The sequence below is a fragment of the Protopterus annectens genome, chromosome 8.part0, assembly GCF_019279795.1.
Source record: "Protopterus annectens isolate FY-2018-M chromosome 8.part0, PAN1.0, whole genome shotgun sequence".
Lineage (NCBI taxonomy): Eukaryota > Metazoa > Chordata > Ceratodontiformes > Protopteridae > Protopterus > Protopterus annectens.
In genome coordinates, this window is record NC_056741.1 from 1458712149 (window position 1) to 1458737253 (window position 25105).

Genomic DNA, 25105 nt, shown 5'->3' on the forward strand with positions numbered 1-25105 from the left:
TTTAAAAACTATTTACTACCACAACATAGGTTCACTTAGAGGGCATTTTAAGCTTAGCCAATTTCCCTTTTGATGCTTGAATTGGCATTTTCTGATTGGTCTTACCTATCCCATGGCTGATAATTGTATGTTAGCCCTAGTGAGAATAACAGTGATCATACCACAAATAATTTGAGGGGACCCATGTAAGGGATGCAGCATTTAAGAACTGTCTCTATCTATTAGTGGCATGAGGAGCAATCATGGAGTACATGTTCTATTACCCATCCTTAGATCCAAGTTGCATGTGAATATGGAGAGGGATGAGCTTTGTTTTACTTGAATGGATAGTCTGTAACCCCCCTGCCACTCCAGTGTTGCCTTACTTGGCTATTTCTCCTCAGTTACCAAAACACTATTCAAACCTGTCAGTGTCCATATTGCCTTCTTATTTACTTCTACAATGATTACAGAAATTGAAATAAAATAGCACATACATTGAGCCATTTGTTAAACAAACAATACTGCCTCACAATGAAAACAGACAGCATACGCAGTAAACTTCTCTGCCCTTGAAACTCACATTCATTGAAAGGGCATGAAAACACACATTAATTTTGCATCTGGCCAGTTGGCCAGTGGAGGACTAAGCTTACCTCTGGGTTTGTTTCAAACCATAGGCTCCTTACACATTTTTAGGGCCATGCATGCATGCATGTGTTCTTTGATTCACCTTCCTGATTGTATTAAATTATATTCCTTTTAAAATACAGCACCACTTGTTAGAATGTGTTTTAAATTTGTCGTTTTGAGCAGTCTTCTAGTAAGCAACAAAACAAAATGTATGAACCAAAAATGACAAAACTACCAATTTCAGAAAATCGCAATCATAAAAGGCCATTCAAACTTCTGTCATTACAATCCACCATTATCAGCAATTATACAAAATCTCTGCAAAAGTAGTCATCTAAATCATTCCACATTAAAGGGATCTGTAACTAATGAAGTGGTTGCTGCTAGCAAACAACCTGATATTTCATTGTTTCATCTACAAATAAAGTGTCTGGTGCCCTTGAAGAAAAAAATTGCCTATGTTACATTAAATAAACGATAAGCTAGTAATACTGCAATAAGGAATGGATGGCAAGCTGATAACAGGTTCATAGTTACTAGGCAACTCCTCAAGAGGAGAACATTCACAGGACTGCAGCATCCACTCCCTTTAAAGTACAACACAGTACAGTATCAGTGATCCATCTTCATACTGTACGAGTAGAACCCACAGCCTTCTGCAGCAAAGGCAAGCATACTACCTGTTGTGTTACTAACAATGCAAGCAAATTTGGCATAAGCACTTCTAAACTTCTCTTCCCCTGAAGCTCTCAGCTCCTTGTAAAATCCTCACTCAACTCCTTGAACCACAAGTGGTGGTATGGGTAGAGAACTCAGGCTCTTGATCCTTGTACCTAAGGTATAGGGTTTCCGCCTGAGTAACACTCGCCACTGGGTATACCTAACTTGGGTACACACACACACACACACACACACACACACACACACACACACACACACACACACACACACACACACACACGGACTCCCCTCACCAGTAGCATAGATCAGAATCACAATCTGCCCAGCAGCAGCAGAGATCAGAAACATCTCCTTACCTGAAACACTCTTTCCCCTCAAGATCTGTATGGACAGCAGGTAATGGAAGTTTAAAATTTCACACTTGTGTTTGGTGTAAATCCACGACATATGCATGGGTCCTCCTTGCCACCATAGAGTTTTTGTTTTTTGCTGCCATGGGGGTTAGACAAGACAAGATGGTCTTGTAAAAGTAGGGGGTGCTCCCTCCACCTCGCTCAATAGTTCCAGTGCCCTTGTAACCCATAGATATTAACAAAGTATTGTCCCTGTCTCTGTCTATGGCAGCTATGTAATCTAAACTACACAACTTAAAATGCACAAAGACTAATGTTGAGATATAGACAGATTCTCTTAGCCCTTACTATGTGGCTAATGTGGGTTAATCAATTAGCATGATAGAGAGAATCTCTGATTCAGAAACATGGTAAAGCTGCATAAGGAAACACCTCATTGGTAACTTATTACCGTGTCCTTGAATCAAAAAATGAGCTATCAGTGTTGACCACACTAGTATTATATTTAATAGTCCATGCATTTCAACAGTATAGGCATCCAGACATGCATTCAAATACACAGAGGTACACAGAGAAGCACACACACACACACACACACACACACACACACACACACACACACACACACACACGTGCAAACACACATGCAAATACACAGTCACACACACACACACACACACACACACACACACACACACACACACACATGCACACACCCATGCACATACACAAAGACACACGCACATACATACACACACACATACATACACACACACACACACACACACACACACACACACACACACATCCATTCAGCTGCATTCATGCACCTACAGACAAGGATGTACAAACATACCGCCACAAAATGAACACTCATAGCAAAACTATATTTACCCACACCATGACTACCCCCATAGGACTGAATAGGTAAGTGTGTTCATTTTTGTTTTCCTCCTAGAGATAAATGTAATTTAGGAGATGAAACACATTAGAGACAGACCGCTTACTCACTATGCACTGCAGTACATGTTAGTGCAGATCTCAGAGTAAGTATATGCAAATGATGGTGATTGATTTGCATAAGAGGTGCATAGTAAAATGTATCCTTTATTAAATAATGTAAAAAGCACTGGATAAAACACTTTGCATGCTGGTATAGTGGTAATTACTTTAACACAGTTTTCCATAATTTCTTAAGCAACAGAGTCAAGGAAAGAGTGACAGAAACATTATTTCTCAATTCATATATATTGAGAAGTTAACTAAAAATATCCTTCCTCAATGATGTGTCTGTTCTTGATCAGTATATTTGTGTTTGCTAACATACCGCGGTTGCAAAACAATATTAACTTGAATGCTGATGCTACAAAGACAGATTCAATAACAATTACCCTTTGGTAAAAACTCTGTACCCATGAACTACCACATAAGCAGCAATCTACTTAATGCTGAATGTGTGATAACAGACCTTGGGACCCAGGTAGACAGTAGTCTCTCCTTTGATAGTCACATCTCCACAGTAGTCAGGAAGTCCTTCTGCGTTGCACACCTTATCATAAAAGGGTTCTCATCCAGGAAAAAAGAGGTCATTGTTCCCCTCTACTCGACACTCATTAGACCCATTATAGAGTACAACGCCCCTATTGGAATGTACCTCACAAGACATCTGCAGCAGCTGGAAAGGCCACAGAAGTACCTCACAAAGAGGATTACTGGCCTCAAACAAATGCCCTACACTTGACCACCTCAAAAAACTCCAGCTTTACTCCATAGCATATCACCTACTCCGAGGTGATCTCTGCCTAACATATAAAGATATGTCAAACCCAGAGCTGTTGGACATGCTAAACATAAAGAAATTCCAATCCCTCCGAGCTACATGCTCTAGGGACCTAAACCTTGTCACCACATTAAACAGGACATGCTGGAGGGATAGATTCCTCTCCCAGAGACTTCCCATAATCTGGAACAGGCTGCCCATCTATGTCAAGCAAAGTTCTTCATTAGCACTCTTCAAGAAAAATCTTGATGAGTGGATGGGAAATACGAAATACACCCCGAGAATCACTTCTGTGTCTCTGTTCGACAGTGGCACAGGAAAATAATTTTCATGGGTGGCGTAAGCCAGGGAACCTTGTTGGCTAGGCTTACGTAGGCCCTTGGGCCGATAGCCTAGTACCTACCTATGAACCTATGAACACATGGAGGTGTCTGTTTCTAATAAAATTTACTGCTCCTGGTTAGGTAGGTATAAAATGCCAGATAATATCTAATGGGAAAAAAATTGGCATTATGGATCATGCTAGGGGCATCAATGGAAAACTGTCTGGATTAATGCTTATTGGAAAAGCTAAGAAGAAGGGATCTTGGATTTATAACATAATCCATACCAAATCATGCAATGAAAGGGTCAATGAGAGTGCTGAAAGACAACAGGATAATGGGAGCACTTTTTTGATACAGTTTATTCCAACGATGCAAGAATGACCTCACCTGCTTCCACATGCAACACCCAGACCTATAAAGATAAATTAGACTTGAAAGAAGAAAGGAACTTAAGAGTTACCAAAATCACAAAGGATATGCAAGACTGAAGTATGAGAAAAGGATTTAGATGGCTGGACATGTATGTATTGGAAGATAAAGAAAAAAGCAGGGGAAATTTATCTGGGCATAGAGCATTATCAGACAGTGCAAGAAAAAGTATAGACTGTATAGGGTGGAACACAAAGGACAGAAGTGGAGTAGCTCAATTCTAATTTGAAGAAATAATACTTTATAAGGGTCTATATCACATAGTCAAAGTGTTGTAACTTCGAAAACTTGTTTTATGCAGGAGGGCAAGCCCCCTTGCAACCCCCACTACTTAAATATACCATCTCTGAGATCACACCACATTGAAGTAATTGGAAACCTCTGCTTATGGAGATTTCCATTCACACACTTGAACATTTACAAATTCGAACATATGGTCTCGACCATATGTCGTTCGAAATTGTAAATGTTCGACTACATGATAAAGACCCCTTTATAAGAAGGGGTGGTACCCATAATGCATTTCCTAAAAACGTTATTAGAATGCATGACATACATAACATCCTTAAATTAATCATTAGATATATGTCTTCCAAGGTGTTTGAGGATCTGTGGAATGTACAAATAAGGAATGGAGTGCATGAAATAATGAAACGTCTGCCAACTGACTAAATGCAAACTGGCGGGTTTGAAAGTCCATAAGTCGTCTGTCAGCATTTTTGTACATTTAGTCATTCGTTATTTTGGGCACTGGCATTTCAAGTTAGTAGATGCAGCTGAACTTTTCAATATATATGAGTTGAGAAATAAAGTTTCTCTCACTCTATCCTTGACTCTGTTGCTTATGAAATCGTGGAAAACTGTGTTATAGTAAGAAAGCAGGAAAGAATGAGTCAAGCTGAAGGATGATGTATTATCCTGAAATTAATTAATGCCCCAAGCATCAGGTGGTGCCAGGAGTGTTGAAACATGCTGTCTTATGACTCACCAAAACATTATGTCATGCACTTCTGAGGAAACAAAACCTGCTAGTCTGCGGGTGTTGAATACAGTACCAAGTAAAAGCATGGTATGTGTAGGCAACACAGGACAATGTAGCTAGCTGTTCTGAATGCCCCTTAAATGACCTACAAAATGTTGAAGCTCCTCTGCATATAACTGATATGGTAAAAATGAAATGTTAAACAAGATTACAGAAAATTTAGGATGATGGACTGTGGATGACATTACATTGGTCATGGTGAAGGTGGAAGTGACAAAAAAAGACTCTAAGATTTGCTAACAGCATGCAGAAAAATACTAATCCTTTCTGTCTCAATTACACAGTCTGAATTTTCTGTTTAGCATTTCATAGTATATATGCACTACAAAGGATAACACATACCTACAAATGCTCACTGTAATAAACAAAAGTGGCCACCCCTATATTAATACCAATGCATAGATTTGAGTACTGTATCATGACATCTGTTGTGTGGCTGGTTCTAAATGCTTGAGAGTGGAAGAACTATGGTTTGTTTTTAATTCAGGTCAGTTACTGATCTTCATGTTAAGAGGGATGACTTAAAGCTCAACATTTTTTACATTTAAACTTACTATTTAGTGTACCATGTATAAACATGTTTACAATGCAGGTTGGCAACTTTGGCCATTATGACTAATATATATTAAATGCCGCCCCTAGCATTAACTGATGGCTTTTAAACTTCCAAATAACTTCACTATACAATTCAAATGGCACTTTTTATTATAAATATTCTGTTCACATTCTTTAAATTTGATCTTTCAATAGCCACAGTGATGGAAGTATCACTGACATCCAGAGTTTAAAATCATAAAGGCAAGAGATGTGTTTATGTACATGACTGCACACCATTCAGCATGCTGGAAAAAGTATAGTGAAAGGACAAAATGGCTTATGGAGAAGTAAGGAAGTTTGCAAATTAAATGTTGAGGAATCCAGGTCTGCCTGGAACAAAAGCTGATCCTTGAGGGTATGAACAGAAGGATGGAAATCTTTCTATACATTTGAGACAAGAAGGAAAGGATTACATACTTAAGAGTATATATTATGGATGTTAGGAAAGTTACAGTTGAGAAAGGCTTGGCTGAAGTAGTAGCTGAGTTTTTCTTATCTGTATTCACAATGGAAAAAGAGGCAAGAGAACTATAATACAAGGAAAACAATGGGAGTGGGAAATGGATAAATGGTTTACAGAGAAGTACAATATGAGAAAGAAATGAATGCACTAGAAGGCCAAAGCTGAAGTTCCAGATGAGATACAATGCCTTGCATGTTCACTAGCATAATTTCTTACTAACTTATTTTAATTCTTTTGCAGTTCTAATTTATTTATTCTTTAAATGGATATGTAAATAGACAGTTTGTGGTAGTCAATCAACTAGCATATTTGTGAGGCTAGAACAAATTGGAGTAGTCTGACACTCTGAGAAAATGAACGCTCCTCATAGATAATGACAGGAGGGTAGAGTTTAACCATGGACCCTAACAGGTGTGAGGTAAAGGTCATATCTTTGATTCACCCTGCTCCTCATGATCTTTCTACATCTCTATTAAACAGAGGATTACCAGAAGATGAGAAGACATCTCAGTTGTCTCCTTTTACAAGAATAATAGCAGGACAGATTCAAACAATGATCGAACAGCTCACCTCATAACAGTGGTAGGGAAATTAATGGAGAAGTTCTGGATGGAATGACATCAGGCCTTTCTAAAGGATGACAAATTTAACAAAATTAATTAATTTAGCTTCACTGCTAAAACATACAACATGTCAAACCTTTTTACATTCTGTTATCTCTGTATCATAGAGTGACAGAGCTCTGGCTATGACACAGTTAGCCAGGGTTTGTTTGGGAGTCTGGGCACTGCAGGATCTGACATGGAAGGAGAGATGAATGATAAGGGAGGGAAGAATGGTAAATGGACAACCTGTGGGTGTGTCCAATGTTTCAGATTCTGGAGGACACCAGTTCTATACATGCACATCTACTAAGATGCATGGAGGGTGTAAATGAGTGGAACATATGGGTCTATATTAGATGGTCGAAGTTACAGAACTTCGAATATGATATGATCGACACCATATCATCGAAATCCAGTAACACTGAACACCTAATAAAAACATAAAAAAAAGTCAAAAAATAGACCTACTTGCTTTAAGAAGGGAGGCAGGCCCCCCTGCACCCCACATGTGGGGGCTGCACCACCCACACCCCCCGCTACTTAAATATTCCAACTCTGAGACTGCACTACATTGAAGTAAATGGAAATCTCCCTTTATGGAGATTTCCGTTTACCTTTTTGATAGTCTGTGGTTTCACTGTTTACGTGTCGACGATGTAAGATTCAACAGTGTGAACGTTCACGATTCTGGTATAGACATGAACATATCCCCATGTAGGTAGAATTTGCACACAGATAAATCCACTGCCATAGATTGAAACGACATTTCTCAGCACACAGGAGAGGTGAAATTAAGCATAAAAAAATCACAGGCAGATGCATTATGGCTGCTCTACATGCTCAGTCCATTTCCTGCCTTTGAGCCGGATGCATATCCACAAAGTGATTTGTCCACTTTTAAAATTGGACAGATCCAACAGAAGGGATACGTTTGGCATATGACCAGTGGTGATGCTATTTTAGTGAAGACATAGGGCATGTAGCATTCTGAAGATAATGGTAGTGAGACCAAAAAAACACAATGAATCTGTGTGACTGTTGCCAGTATGCATAGGTTCGTAGGTTCATGGGTTGGTACTAGGCTATCAGCTCTAGGGCCTATACAAGCCTAGCCATAACAATTCCCTGGCTATTTCTTCCCACAGTATTTACTTCCCCGGACCTCCATCATTGATGGTGTTCAAGTACTGGGGTGTACTGAAGTGGTAGTGAGGTATTTGGTATGGTGTCACTATTAAGACTACTTATTCATTTGAAGGGGCTTGGATTAACATAAAAGCAGACAAAAAAAAATGGTGGAAAAATGACTAGAGGTAAAACTAAGTTGGTGGTGATCAGAAAAAGAATATCAGGAGAAAGAAGATAGTAGTGAAGTGATTAAGGGTCCAGTGTTGATCAACACACCCTGTGACATATTCATGATATATATTTAAGTGGTAAATAATAGACTGAAACCACTTGCAAATGCTACAAAGATATGGGTCACAGTCCTGAGTGGTGAATAAAAATGGAAAATTAATCTAACAATCAAACATTGTTAGACTGAGAAGTGGTCATTAATTAATGTAGAAATCAGAGAATAAGAACATTTAAATTGCCCAGCTACTTTTAAATTCTGTCTTGTCTGTTTAAGCAGTATAAAAGTGCATCCCCTGAAAGCTGTTTTCCTGGGGTGCAATGACCTGACAAGTTCCCATGGCATGCCTATGTTTTACTAGATGTCATCTTGCCCATAATCCCTTATATATCTAGGGAAGTAGAATTTTATTTATTTTTAAATTTCTGTGCTGAAGCTATTTTATTTCTTCTTATTTGAGGTGGGAAGAAGTCTAGAAATTCAGTTCTGTACTTAGTATTGTTGATTCTTGAGAGATGGTAACTGGTGCATTGGGAAATTGTCTGACTCAGAGAACAAAATTTAAAATGGCTGCTATTGGCTTTTCTGCTAATCATTTAAATATTACAGACTTGCACACCCTGTGATCTATTTTGTTGGATTGCAATAGCATCTGCAGTATGAGATACTGAGCTGTGCCGGGGTGGGGTGGGGTGAGGGACAGATTCAGGGTAGTAGGAGAAGAAACTTTTTTAATCCTTCACTAGCTTACTCTTTTTAACATACTGAATAACATAGTATATGAAACAGAGCAGGAGAGTGAGGAGATTATATGACATTTATTTTATACCTAAAATGTTTAGGCCAATATTCATGAAAATGTTACAGCGCTCTTTTAGGGAACCTTTTGAATAAGGACAAGACTAGGCAGGTTTATTGTTTTTAGACATTTTGCTCCCTATTATTAATCATCAGGTGTCTCCAATTCTTCTCCTTGTGCACTAGTTCTACCACATTTAACTTATCGTCCTCTGGGCTATAAATGACCCACCTCTGGGGCCTGTGAAGAGATCCAGGTTCCCAGCATTAGCATCATATTGCCATTTGAGGTGTATTCAGTCTGGCATGCACCTACCAGCACACTGAGAATGCAACCTACAAGGCATTTCATTGCGGAACCACTCATTTCTTCTGCAAGGGGCTGACATCAGTAGAATGCTCTGCCCACCCTTAGGCAGCACCTCACATTTTATTCTCCCAGTTTTTACCAGATCATTTTACCTCCATGTTCTGCTAGGACAGGAAAACCCATCCCTCCCTGTCTGTGCCATAATGGGGCCAAACCAATATTTAAACCCAAGTCACCGGAGTCATAATCAGGGCTTTATCCCTCTATGTCACCAATGTAAGCTAACCAGGTTTGAATGTCCAGGTGTTCATAGAGACTGTGAGTTGTGCCATTTGTCATGATTACAAAAGAACAACCCTGGTTATGTGGTATAAAAATCTTTTGATTCTCATGACTATAACTAAAATTCCAATTTAAAGATGTGATCGTATGGCAGCCATTTGTTAGGTGCAACAATGGGTAACAATATATTTCAGTAGTGTTGAACTATTCTACTAGGTTTCCGAAAGCTATTCACCTCAGTAAGGCAATTCCAAAGCAACTGTAAGATAGCAGGTACTGTTATTGTCCTATTTAAGAATAATGAAAGCAAACTTAAAGGACTGGGTTACATCCTTTATGTCCAAGATCATAAGACACATCCACAAAGTTTTCAATTCAGACAGCTGACGGTCTTTGTTTGTCACCCCAGATGGTTTGATGGAATTATTTGATAGGACCCTAAAATCTATGTTAAGAAAGGTCATTGAGAAAGACATCAAAACTGGGACAATTTTTTTTCAGTATTTAACCTTTTCTATCCAATCCATAGTCCAAGCCTCTGCAAGATGTAGTCCCTGCAAATTATTAATTTGTAGGCACCCAAAAAGGATATTGGATATAGTAAAAGGTGTGGAATTTGGAAAGAGGAGAACACGCCATTTTATACTGTTACTGAGAATTACAATAATATACAGGAGAGAATCAAACTGAAGAAAACATTTTGTGACAGAGCAAATGGAGAGTGATTTAATCAATGACTACATGACATAAGCGGCCAGAACAGGAAGGTTTAGATGGCAGACTATGTTTTAGTCTGATCCATCTAACCGAGAACAGTTCCTACCCAAATAACAAGGTCCTTATGAAATAAATGAATAAGTAAATGAGGTAAACTATAAGCTAAGATAGGCAGGGAAGGTGAGCTTTGAATAAGTGCATCTTACAAATGTATTAAAGCCCTAGAAAGATACATAAGTCAATGTGGTACTTGCAGTATCAGAATCTTCTGACTGCGAATAAGAACAGAAGTTGCTACCCACATGCACAGTGGTACTGTACATCTCCCTTTCAAAGTCTAAGAAACAAGAAATCCAGACTTTCTCGAGAGAAAAACACTTTTTCTGAGTTACTTGGACTAAGAACTCTTTGAAACAATACACAGAAGCAGTTTCTGGAAAAACAGTTACTATAATATCCTACAGAATACTTGAGATTTAGAAACAAATAACCTCCATGGAGTTAAGAAATATTATAACTAGGAGTAATCAAAGAGTCTGTTAGTGTATGGAACACTCTTGTTGAACTAGTTGCAAAACCAGAGAAAATCACTTGATTCTGTGCAACGTTAGAAAACTCAACAGCATCTACATGTTTGACAGCTACACAAGGTTTAGGATAGATGAGCTGGTGGACCCGTGAGGGAAGGATATATTTCATACTCTGGATTTGATGAAGGAATATAGGCAGATTCTCTTAAACAATGAAATTTAAGGAAGAGAAACATTTTTCATTTGTGGGTGGTCTCTTCCTATGTAAAGTATGACCCTTTGGTTTCTATGGCCCTCAGACACCTTGCAGATGTTGATGGACCAGGTGGTGAAACCTCCCCATGCAGTTTACACCAGTTACATGTCATTCCCACCCCCCACGACTTCACCAGCAGAGGGAATGCAATGTCATGCTCTGTCAACTGGCCTTGGTACTTCAGTCATTCTGTTTCCATACTCAGCATCACCCTTGTGTTTAACACCACAATATAGATGGTGTGTCTAGGCCTCACAGACCTACAGACAGGCTTAAAGCTTCAAGCTACAGAGTCTTCTCCAACACATCATGGGGTTCCACCAGGAAATGCCTAACAGCTGGAGGGTAGATACAGGTAGAGACAGGAAGCAAACCGGTACTGAGAATAAATTAGTTACAGTATCTGCTAGAGGGAGGAGATGAAAGTTTAATTTGGGGGGGGGGGCACATCAAAGCAGAAATTTAAGGACAGTCCTCTTTAAAACAAAATACATTGAATCCAGGTAATAAGTGACAGCTATTATATAGCAACTTTTTAATACTGCTGGAACTGCAGAATGGCAAAAGTTGTACAATCCTTCTCTTGAGAGACTTTGTTTTTTTATAGCTAAATTGCGGGAAGAGGAGACCCAGGACTGCCTGGCCAGACAAAGATCATGGAGAAGGATTTTATCTGCTGTGACTTTCATACACCAGCTAGAATGGCATCAGCCAAAGACTCTTTACTGAACCAGTGTATGCTCTGGTTAAAGAGTCTCCTGGCTGTGTGTGATCTGTTAAAGATTTTTTATTTACTTTAATACTGGTTAACTATAAAGCTCATTCAAGAATGGCCATCCTAAAACCTGTTGTACCTTGACTAATCATTGTTGCCAATGCAGTCAGCTAACTGAATTGTTTCTATTACTGATGTCAAAATTAATAAGTCATTATTTAGTTTTTGCCTTTTACTAAATTTTCATGTTTTGCACAGCTAGCCAAATATCTAATGTTCTACTAAGTAAAACCACTTTTTTTGAAAATACAGTTGTCTGCTGTTGGAGTATCACAGCATGCATGCTTATGCCTGTGCATGTGCGTGTTTGTGTGCATGTGTGCATATGTATGTCTTTGCACATACATCTTGGTGTTGTTTTGAGGGAAATTATTCTTCCTTAGTATCAGAAGCAAAAAGCTATTTCAGTAAAGCTGCAATATATGTGTGTGTGTGTGTGTGTGTGTGTGTGTGTGTGTGTGTGTGTGTGTGTGTGTGTGTGTGTGTGTGTGTGTGTGCGTGTGTGCGTGTGTGTGTGTGCGTGTGTTTGTGTGTGTGTGTGTGCATGTGTGCGTGTGTGTGTGTGCGCGCGCGTGTGTGTGTGTGTGTGTGTGTGTGTGTGTCTGTACATATATGTATATATATATATATATATATATATATATATATATATATATATATATATATATATATGTATATATTACTTTATGCCCAGGGGGAAAAGCTCCAGAAAGCAGAGTACAAATACATTAGGAACAACAGAAACATTTAGACGTAAGTATAATATGCAGTTTTCAGTAGAGTTAGAAACTTAGATAAAACATAGTAGACAACATCAAAATCATGCAGCTTCAGTTTCAGACAATAATACACACAGTTATGGGCTAAGTCCCATCAAGAATTCATACACTTATTAGAGTATATGCTTGAAATGCTTAGGTAGAGTTTGCAGGAACAGCGGGTGGTGATTAGTTCAGGTTTAAGCAGGGACATTGCCAATGCTGTTGGAAGTGTAGTTTAAGGCTTTTTTTGAACTGGGTAAAGGAGAATTTGTGAGTAAGTTCGGCAGGTAGCATATTCCAAGTTTTGCATACTGAGTTGGTGAATAGAGAGCCTCCAGCAATTAGCTTAGGTTGTACAGCTGCACGAAGTGCTCATTCAGGTTTGAAAGGGATAGGGGTGTATCAGGTCTGATGTATTTAGGGGGGTTTGTACCAGTGGCAGTTTTGATCTAGCCGAACATTTAGTGGGACCTTTTCACGTGTTTGCTGTTTTAAAGTACTGAATAACATAGTATGTGAAACAGAGGAGGAGAGTGAGGAGATTATATGACATTTATTGACACCTAAAATGTTTAGGCCAATATTCATGAAAATGTTCAAGTGCTCTTTTATGGAACCTTTTGAATAAGGACAAAACTAAACAGGTTTATTGTTTTGAGACATTTGGCTCCCTACTTATAATCATCAGGTGTATCCAATTCTTCTCCTTGTCAACTAGTTCTACCACATTTAACTTATCCTCTGGGCTATACATGACCCACCCCTGGGACTTGCGAAGAGATTCAGGTTCCCAGCATTAGCATCGTACTGCCGTTGGAAGTGCATTCAGTCTGGCATGCACCTACCAGCACAGTGAGAGTGCAACCTACAAGGCATTTCCTTGCGGAACCACTCTTTTCTTCTGCAAGGGGCTGACATCAGTAGAATGCTCTGCCCACCCTTAGGCAGCACCTCACATTTTTTTCTCCCAGTTTTTACCAGAAGATTTTATCTCCATGTTCTCCTAGGACAGGCAAACCCATTCCTCCCTGTGGAAATGCATGTGACTGTTTCTAGTGTGAACATACAAGCGGAAGTACATAGTGATGTACTTACCAATGGGCAACATTCTGAATTAGCCTTTCGTAATACTCCTAACAACAGGACTAATGGCAGTATAGTTAATAATGATTCTGGCATGCTTGAAGTCCTTACATCGCTAATGGAAAATGACAATGCAGCGAATGCAGACACTTCTTCGGCTGGAAGCACTCAGCCTTCAAGTGAAATAGTTTCGAGCGTGATTCCAAAGAAGGGATCTGTCCATGCACCTTTGCTACAGCAACTCCCTTTTCTATTAACACAGAAAAATGTCAGGAGATCCAGGTCAGATAGCAGAGAGATAAGAAAGAGAAATGTAACCTAGGAACTCTAGTGTGCTCAGATGAATCGACTTTGTTGGTAATTAGCATATCTGATTATGAGTTAACAGCTACCCAAATGAGTGTTCTGCAAAGAGGCTTGAGCTTTATACCCTCAATACGTTCTGACCTGAGTGAGTTAGTGACAGACTTAAGGTGCTTTGGCAGGAACGTTATGTGGAAGTGTCTTTTTGATAATGAAAACACTGGTACAAACTACACATTGTCTGTGTTGAAAAAAACAAGTTCCTTTGTTCCCAGTAATCATCCCACTGTTGAGATGTTCTTACGGTTGTGTGAGGATGAGGTGGCTGAACAGAGGTAAAGAGGAAAAAGTAAACACTATTACAACCTAACACAGGATCAGTTTCAGGCACTAAAAGAATTGCAAATAATGAAAGAAATTATTTTCAGGCCAGCTGACAAAGGAGGAGCTTTAATAGTGATGAATTCAATACAGTATGCCCAGAAAATGCAGGATATGTTAAGCCATAGTGATACATACCATAAAATTGAGAAGTATCAAGTAGACAGATTGATCTCCTCAGTAAAGAATGTCTTGTATGACAAAATTTTGACTAGATCAATTGATAAAAATCTGTATGACTTTCTTGAAATGGCACATCCAACTATACCTGTTATTAAAGGACTGCCCGAGTTTCATAAGAACAGTGTTGACCCCCCCCCCCCCCCAAGACAGATAGTTTCGGGGAAAGGCTGGGTCACTGAGCCCCTTTCAATTTATGTGGAAACTGAACTCAAGAAGTTGTTGCCTTTCACACAGACTGTATTGAGGGACACTGGCCAGTTGATGGAGATGATGATGATGGATGATGGACGTAATTTATTCACTTGCATACCCAACGATCTAGGAATAGAAGCAGTAAGGGGCTTTGACTCTCATTTTAAAGTAAGCATGGATGTGAATCTAGTCTGCAGCTTCCTGGAATTGGTCCTGGAGAGCAATGTGTTCCTCTATGGTGAGAGCTACTATTGGCAGAAATGAGGGGTAGCCTAGGGCACCCCCTGTGCAAACAGCTATACCAATATAGTCCTAGCTGAATGGGAAAGGCAATGGGAAATGGATACGAAAAATGAATGGAAGGAATGCATCATCTTTTACAATAGGTTTGTGGATGATGTTATATTCCTATGGAAGGTCAGTATGCAATGCCTAAATGATTTTGTCAATTATTTAACAAGTACGACTAGCTTTTTAAGGTTTGAAGTGAAAATATCAGCAAGTGAGATTGAGTTCTTAGACGTGAGAATCTCAATGAATAATAGCAAAGGAATTGGCACCACTATATTCAGGAAACCACAATGGAGGAACCATATGCTATACTACAATAGCATGCACCCAATACATGTTTTATTGTTGAAAATCAAGTGACCAGGATATCCAAGCTCTGTACTGACGATGATGATTTTCTGCAGGAACAAGACAAACTTTAACAGAATTTTGCCTCAAGAGGCTATAATAAAAAACAGTTGGATACGAGTAAAGGCAAAGCAATGTCCATTCGACATAACAAAGGGCAACTATACTTCTCAAAGCAGATGCAGAGTGATGTGAAGAAAGGTGGGAACAGCAACAGTCTCAGATGCATGATGACCTACAGCACTGACTCCTTTGATGTCCGTGAAACCATCAAGAAATTTTGGCCAGTCCTAACTGCTAACAGCAAGATTAGGAGAATTTACCTAAGTTTGGTTTTAAAAACAAGAAGAACTTAAAGGATTTATTGTGCAACTATGATGGAATACCTAGAAGCAGAGTGCAGAAGGAAGAAATAGGTTAGGAACTTGGAAATGTGGCTTTTGCAAAGCTTGCAGCCACATTAAATGTTCCAACAGTTTTGTTCACCCGGTAACCAACAAATGTTATAAGTTAACAAGCAGAGTACAGAAGGAAGACATAGGTTAGGAGCTTGGAAATGTGGCTTCTGCAAAGATTGCAGCCACATTAAATGTTCCAACAGTTTTGTTAACCCAGTAACCAACAAATGTTATAAGTTAACAAGCAGAATACAGAAGGAAGACATAGGTTAGGAGCTTGGACATGTGGCTTCTGCAAAGCTTGCAGTCACATTAAATGTTACAACAGTTTTGTTCACCCGGTAACCAAGAAATGCTATAAGTTCTCTGGTTTTACCAACTGTAACAGTAAGAATGCTATATACGTTGGCACATGCAAACTGTGCCAAGCTTATTACATAGGAAAGACCAATAGAAAACTCAAAGAACGGATACTTCACCACCTGTTAGACATCAAGAATAAAGTGGTAACTAATGCCTTGTATGGACATGTGGCTGAAAATCCAAGGCATTCATTTAGTTTTAATGTTATTTCAAATGTGACTGCTAACCTTCGTGGAGGAGACATTGTCAACAAAACTGAAAAGGAAGAAATCAGATGGATCATGAACCGTAGAGCTAATCTGTTTCCAGGGCTTAACAGAGTAGTTCCTATTAAGCCCATTTTGAAAGACAGAAGCCTGATTAAGAAATGAAATGGAGGCTTAAGGAAGTCCTGTATTTGATTGCTGTATGTGATTGGCAGAGCAATTAAGGATCTCTATTTTAACAGTAGTAAGTCAGGTCTACACACTAGGATCTGAAGAAGGTTTTTTAACTGAAAGCGCTTATCTTGTTTGACCTGCAATCTGAACAGCATAATTTGTGCTTTTTATTTCTTCATTTTATTAAAGCTTGTATCCTAACAGACGTTTTCAGTGTACTTCTCATTGTGGTGGAAGCCTTTTTTTCATTTTACTATTTTTGCTTATTAAGGCTTCCTTTGAGGTGGTTTTTGGTTTGGTTGTTTGTGTTCTCCTAGGACAGGCAAACCCATCCCTCCCTGTCTATGCCATAATGTGCCCAAACCAATATTTAAACTCAAGTAATCTGCGTCATAATCAGAGTTTTATCCCTCTATGTCAACAATGCAGGCTAACCAGGTTTCAATGCCCAGGTATTCATAGAGACTGTGAGTTGCACCATTTGTCATGAATGCAAAAGAAGATTCTGTGGTCTAGAAATATTTTGATTCTCATGACTATAACTAAAATTCCAATTTAAAGATGTGATCGGTATGGGCAGCCATTAGTTAGGTACAGCAATGGGTAACAATATATTTCAGTAGTGCTGAACTATTCTACTAGGTTTCTGAAAGCTATTCACCTCATTAAGGCAATTCCAAAGCAACTGTAAGATAGCAGGTACTGTTATTGTCCTATTTAAGAATAATGAAAGCAAACTTAAAGGACTGGGTTGCATCCATTATGTCCAAGATCATAAGACACATCTACAAAGTTTTCAATTCAGACAGCTGAGGGTCTTTGTTTGTCACCCCAGATGGTTTGATGGAATTATTTGATAGGACCCTAAAATCTATGTTAAGAAAAGTCATTGAGAAAGACATCAAAACTGGGACAATTTTTTTTCAGTATTTAACCTTTTCTATCCAATCCATAGCCCATGTCTCTGTAAGATTTAGTTCCTGCAAATTATTATTTTGTAGGCACCCAAAAAGGATATTGGATATAGTAAAATATGTGGAATTTGGAAAGAGGAGAACACGCCATTTTACACTGTTACTGAGAATTACAATAATATACAGGAGAGAATCAAACTGAAGAAAACATTTTGTGACAGAGCAAATGGAGAGTGATTTAATCAATGACTACATGACATAAGTGCCCAGAACAGGAAGGTTTAGATGGCAGACTATGTTTTAGTCTGATCCATCTAACCGAGAACAGTTCCTACCCAAATAGCAAAGTCGTTATGAAATAAATGAATAAGTAAATGAGGTAAACTATAAGCTAAGATAGGCAGGGAAGGTGAGCTTTGAATAAGTGCATCTTACAAATGTATTAAAGCCCTAGAAAGATACATAAGTCAATGTGGTACTTGCAGTATCAGAATCTTCTGACTGCGAATAAGAACAGAAGTTGCTACCCACATGCACAGTGGTGCTGTACAACTCCCTTTCAAAGTCTAAGAAATAAAAAAATCCAGACTTTCCCGAAAGGACCATTTTTTTCTGAGTTACTTGGACTAACAACTCTTTGAAACAATACACAGAAGCAGTTCCTGGATAAACAGTTACTGTAAGATCCTACAGAATGCTTGAGATTTAGATACAAATAACCTCCATGGAGTTAAAAAATATTAAAACTGGGAGTAATCAAATAGTCTGTTAGTGTGTGGAACACTCCTGTTGAACTAGTTTCAAAACCAGAGAAAATCACTTGATTCTGTGCAACGTTAGAAAACTCAACAGCATCTACATGTTTGACAGCTACACAAGGTTTAGGATAGATGAGCTGGTGGACCCGTGAGGGAAGGATATATTTCATACTCTGGATTTGATGAAGGAATATAGGCAGATTCTCTTAAACAATGAAATTTAAGGAAGAGAAACATTTTTCATCTGAGGTGGTCTCTTCCTATATAAAGTATGACCCTTTGGTTTCTATAGCCCTCAGACACCTTCCAGATGTTGATGGACCAGGTGGTGAAACCTCCCCAGCTCTGTACTGTGGCTTATATGGATGATGTCATCATTCACTAAGAGGAGTGTGGCTCATGCATTCCTTAACTCTAAACTTTATTGGACTTAGCAAAGCAGGCTGGCTTACTGTTAATGCTCTGAAATGTAACACTGGAATGGCTGAGGTATGATACTTTGGAGACATAACTGTCAGGGTGCTATTTAAGCCCCAGAAGGAACATAAAAGACTGTGAGTAAATGGTCTGTTTTACAAACAATCAAAAAAGCATATGAGTTTTGTTGGGTCTCGTGAGATAGAACAGGAAATTCACTCCCAGTTTGCTTCCATAGGCTTTTCCCTCATGAGCCTGATAAAGGAAAATATTCCACATTGGAATAAGTTAAATGACAGAAGCAGATGGCACTTTATGAAGGCTCAAATCAATTCTGGTGTTCCCTAACATTTCCAAACCATTCAAAGTGTTTACAGATGCTGTAGAATTTAGGCCAGCTTGGGTGTGGGGCAGAGCTTAACCAAAAGCTATGGGATGAGGAGCATCAAGTCTGCTGCCAAAGCAGAAAATTAATTAGAATTAAACAGATAAGCTACAATGAGAGGGAGTGCCTAGGCATCAATTGGGTATCAGGATTTCTATGTTACTTGCTGTTATGCATGCAGTTTACACCAGTTACATGTCATTCCCACCCCCCATGACTTCACCAGCAGAAGGAATGCAATGTCATGCTCTGTCAACTGGCCTTAGTACTTCAGTCATTCTGATTCCATACTCAGCATCACCCTCGAGTTTAATACCACAATATGGATGGTATGTCTAGGGCTCACAGACCTACAGACAGTCTTGAACCTTCAAGCTATGGAGTCTTATCCAACACATCATGGGGTTCCACCAGGAAATGCCTTACAGATGTAGAGCAGATACAGGTAGAGACAGGAGGAGATGACTGTTAATTTGGGGGGGGGGGGGCATCAAAGCAGAAATTTAAGGACATTCGTCTTTAAAACAAAATACATTGAGCCCAGGTAATAAGTGACAGCTGTTATATAGCAACTTTTTAATACTGTGGGAACTGCAGAATGGCAGAAGTCGTACAATCCTTCTCTTGAGACACTTTGTTTTTTTCCAGCTAAAGTTCAGGAAGAGGAGACCCAGGATTCCCTGGAAAGACAAAAATCATGGAGAAGGATTTTATTTGCTGTGACTTTCATACACCAGCTAGAATGGCATCAGCCAAAGACTCTTTACTGAACCAGTGTATGTTCTGGTGAAAGGGTCTCCTGGCTGTGTGTGATCCTGTTAAAGATTTTTTATTTACTTTAATACTGTTTAATTATAAAGCTCATTCAAGAATGGTCATCCTAAAACCTGTTGCACCTTGACTAATCATTGTTGCCAATGCAGTCAGCTAACTGAATTGTTTCTATTACTGATGTCAAAATTAATAAGTCATTATTTAGTTTTTAATCTTTACTAAATCTTCATGTTTTGCACAGCAAGCCAAATATCTTACTTTCTACTAAGTAAAACCACGTTTTCTGAAAATATAATTATCTGCTGCTGAAGTATCACAGTATGCATGCTTATGCATGTGCATGTGCATGTCTGTGTGTATTTGTGCATATGTATGTCATTGCACATACATCTGTGTGCTGTTTTGAGGGGAATTATTCTTCCTTAGTATCAGAAGCAAAAAGCTATTTCAGTAAAGCTGCAATATGTGTGTGTGTGTGTGTGTGTGTGTGTGTGTGTTTATATATATATATATATATATATATATATATATATATATATATATATATATCAGGTTTCCTTTTTCAGCTAGCAGCACAGTGGTGCAGTGGATAGCACAATCACCTCCCAATAAAGGATCTCCTGGTTTGATTTTCAGGTGGGGTGTCATGATCATAGTCAGTGTGTCATCTCTTGGTTTATGTGCTTTTCCTCTGCATACACCAGTTTCCTCCTACATTCAAAGACATCTAGTAGGAAGAATGAACACACTGAATTGGCCATAGGTGAGAGTGTGCATGTGAGTGTGTGGTGTGGAAGAATAACCATGGCATGGCTAGCCACCTGGTGGCATAAAATTTAGCTTTATATGACCATCACTGTTTCACCCTGACCTCATGTGCAAAAATGGTAAAAAAATGCTTGTGGATGGAAGGATTTCTTTTTTCAGCTGTCATTGCATCTTGCATAAAAAAGCCTCACTAGTCGCTTAGTTAATCAAATAATTTAGCTTAGTAGAATTCTGGAAATCAGCACTTTGTGCTTTATTTTGCAGCCAAGATCAAACCCTCTCTGCTTTTTGGTAAATAATCTGTGGTTCAGTACTACTGTCCGTATTTACTTTATTTCACATCTTGTAAATTGTACCATTCCTTCTACCTCTGTGCTACCTAATTCTCCAGCTCACTCCACATTTATTACCACTTCCTCTTTTCCTCCATTTCCTTCTCTTCAGACACTTTTCCTTGCTAATACTACCTCATCAGTTTAATTCCTGACAATTTCAATGTTATCTGTTTCCTTTATCTCATTTCGGTCCTCCTTTTCCCCATTTTTGGTATAATTTCCTTAGACAGATAGTCCCTGTAATACATTGCAATATAACTGGTTTATTATTATTGTAACCTTAAATATACTGTATCACTATCTTATAAACTAATTTATAGTCTCCCTGCACTTTTTGATTTTATTTTTTAAGTTTTAGCTATAATTTCCTGATTGTCCAGATGACAATGTAAAGTACAAGAACAGTATATTTTCTTACTTTGGCCAGGTGTTTGTATCACTGCAATTTTTTTTGTCTAGATCTCTCAAATAAATTGGTCAGGAAAATAAGTAAAAAAATTAACATAAACATACATACATACATAACACACACACAAAACATATATGCATAGAAACATGGTTCTAACATTTATGTGAGTAATATATCTTGTTTTTGGAAAACGTTTCACTTTCTGGGGCAGATGCATGTAAGAGAGAGAGAGAGAGAGACAGACAGACAGGAATATGCATTTTCCTTTCTTATCCTGTTGAAAAAATGCAAGCTGTAATTCCAGATTTACAAGAAGGGTAATGGTTGCTAAAAGAATCAGGTGAAACCTGATTTCTCCATGAAAAAAGTTACTTCCCCTTATGGTGTCTGGGTGGACCCTTTCCAGAGCCCAGCCTTAGGTAAAGATATTATTACTTTAAAAGATCTGTACAGCAGTCTAACTCTAGAAGTACTTCTCAATAACCGAGCAGCTCGGCAGCAGAACAACATCAGCTGTGTCTGACAAGAGAAACAGTGCACAAACAATGGCTGCCTGCATTTTCTGTGTGGTTTTCATTTTACTGACAGGACATACCAAATTTACAGCTGCTCAGTCATCTACTACTGCTGGTATGCAAATCTATAGACTTATCTTTCTTTAACCAATTGTTCATTGTTCTACTTCTGTTTTTGTTCAGGTCTTCTTGTCTTAATGTAGATGTTTTATGGACTATAACAAATTTATTACTTTTCATGTTAACTTTGCTTTATGTTCGTACACAATAATGAATGTTATTAGTTATCAAAAATTGCAATTACTGAATTTAAATTATGGCATATAGGTTGCATGAAAATATGAACTCAGTAGTGTTATGTTTCTGATATGAATATATCAGCTTCTTAATCTTTAAACTGCAAATTTATTTAAACGTTCAACAACTCTCTAGGTAATTTAGCTAGATGTTTGTTTTTGTTAATGTTTAAATATTCAAGGGGAAGGTATACTTATTTTATATGTTTATAGTATTCAAAATCAATGACAAATTCATAGAACTCCTGTTTCATACACCACACACTGCTTCCCAAGAAATTATGCAACTTCAGAAGATGTCAGTATTTATTGATGGTGTAGTAAATAAACAAGGACAAAATATTTAAATTATAGCACTGTCTGTCAAATAGTTAATTAAATGAGCATACACAACGCATATTTTAGAAGGACTGAATCTTTTAAGTGAACAAAAAGGTATATGATTCTACAAATATTCATAGTATAGTAGTATGAACTGAATGTATTACAAAAATATATGCATTGTAGAAGATATGGTAGTACAGAATGTATAGAGTTATGCTTGGAAGAATTGCACAGATTGAGAATTAGAGGAATGATGAAAATATAGAGAGAAAAAAGAGAGAGGTAAGAAAAAGAAGTCATAAAGAAAATTAAAAGGAAAGAAAAAAGTACTGGGCTGGATTCCAACAGAGTTGATCTCATTGTATGTCTGCCCTGGTGCCAACAGGTTTACTCAGAGTGGAAGTGAGTTACTTAGGTGTAATGCCAATCTATAAACCATGGGCCATATTCCAAAAGACCTGCTCTTAGTGTATGTGGTATCTTAAACTGACAGCAGGTATTTTGGAATCCGGCCCAGTATATAGTGTTTATCCCACTGTCAAAGTCAGGCATCCTCAAACAACACAAAAGAGTTTGGTTACCAGTGAAGTTCTGGAAAGTATTTTAAGTCTTGTCATACAAAAACAAAATACAAATGATGCACATTTTAAAATATGCGATCAACCCCTTAAAACACACACATGCACGTCATACTATATGTACACACATCAGACCACACACACACACACACACACACACACACACACACACACACACACACACACACACACACACACACACACACACACACACACACACACGCACACGCACACACACACGCACACACGCACACACACAAATAAAGAGATCGCTTAGTGCATATTATTTTACTATTGAATTACAGTTCTGATATGCATCTTTATTAATTATTACTCATCTGTTCATAGCCTGACTCCACACAAAAGTAAACCATATGGCTGCTGTAAATACACAATATTTATACACGCAGCAATATAATGACATGGCTTTCCAAACAGAGGATGGCATTAGCATTTCAGAGATGCTGGTTTAAAAAAAGAGGGCAATATTTTCAGTAATTTTGTGTTTACACAGAAAGAAAAACAGGACATTAACATGACAAACAGATGTCAGAAAAGAACAGGTAAACTATCAGTGTATAGATCTTTTTTGGATTAAGTTAAGCTTGCAGTATTTATTCATGTGAATTACTCAGATTTTATCTTTGTGGTAGAATTCTTTACTTGTAAAAATAGTGTTAAATCAGATTATTTCACTGTCATGTTTAAATTTTCAGTTTAGTTGCTATTTGATATGAAGCTTGAAATAAGAAATAATTGGTATTTTTATAGTTAATGAGTAAAGAATTTCATAATTTTACTATGTGAAAGCTGTAACACGTAATAATGATTACAGCCTTTAGGCACTTCTTACATAAGTGTACTATTAGTAATGAAAATCGTGCTTGGTCACTTTGCTTGTTTGATGTTTTTCTAGTGAGGTTATTTTTGCTAGTACACAGTTTAGTATAGTATAGATGTATATAGCTTTATGAAAAGGAGCAAGCTAAACACAATTCTTAAGGACTGTGTCCATTTTAGCAGATTTGTTTTAGTTTTCTAGTTATTTTCCATTTAACCTTCAGCAAATTGGTGAGTGGCATGTATATCAGTAATGTTTTATTTATTTATTTATTTTATATTTGTTAACCGTGTAGACTGCAGCTGGGCAAGTAGTCCATTTTCAGTGGAGACTCAGGGAGATAAGCTCCATAACAATAAAGATTACAAAATTTTTTAAAAGATTTACAAACAATATACAAAAAAGTTTGACAGTTGCCAACAATCACAGTTTACAAAAAGATGAATGTAAAACAGAAAACATTACATTTCGTATGCCTTATTACAGACAGTAATATGAAACTCACTAGATATACAACTAAACACCATCATGGTATTTTCATTTGCTAGAAGTAAGACAAAAAGACAGCAGAATAAAAAACATTTGATCAAAGGCATGAGAACCTAGCCAGGAGTATTACAGGAGCATAGCCATTGTCGAGTAAGGTATTCCTTTAGGAGTTTTTTGAAGCTATGACCATCTGTGTTTTCTAAGATATTCTGGGGTAATAGGTTCCACTGTTTGGCTTCTTAGAAAGAGAAGAGGGAGTCAGGGAAGTTATCATGGGACTTTGTAACCTTGAGTATATGTTTATTGGATGATCTCAGGGTCCAGGGATTGGTATTTAGTTGCACTAAGTTGGAGAGTGCAGGGCAGTTTTCATGTTTGTGGCTAATGGAGTGGGCAGTGGTGAGCTAACTGAGTAATAACAGATTAGGAAATTCAAGCCAGTGTAATTTGTGAAGAGCAAGGCAATGATGGGTCCTGCTAGATATAATGTTGATGGAAAGATTGTATGAAACAGTTGTTAGACATTTCTTATCTCTATAAAATAAGGTACAATGGTTTAAGATTTTTTTATTTTTATTAATCTCAGTATGCATAGTGAGGATGAATTCCTAATCTAAAGGTATGGTAATATGTAATGTCTACCGCTGTAGTGTATACAGAGGCTGATAATGAGTATAGTGCTTGACAGGCTAGCTTCAGGATTAAA

The 25105-nt window shown here is 38.0% G+C and overlaps 1 protein-coding gene across 1 annotated transcript in view; it reads left to right on the plus strand.

The window, feature by feature from the left end:
• The first annotated feature begins 21812 nt into the window (after positions 1-21812).
• Positions 21813-25105, plus strand: part of LOC122809506 (mucin-21-like) — a 14473-nt gene continuing 11180 nt past the window's right edge. The window contains exon 1 of the mRNA XM_044081061.1: positions 21813-21986. Within this exon, the coding sequence (XP_043936996.1) occupies positions 21902-21986 (85 nt within the window). The 5' untranslated portion in view covers positions 21813-21901. The remainder of the gene's footprint in view (positions 21987-25105) is intronic.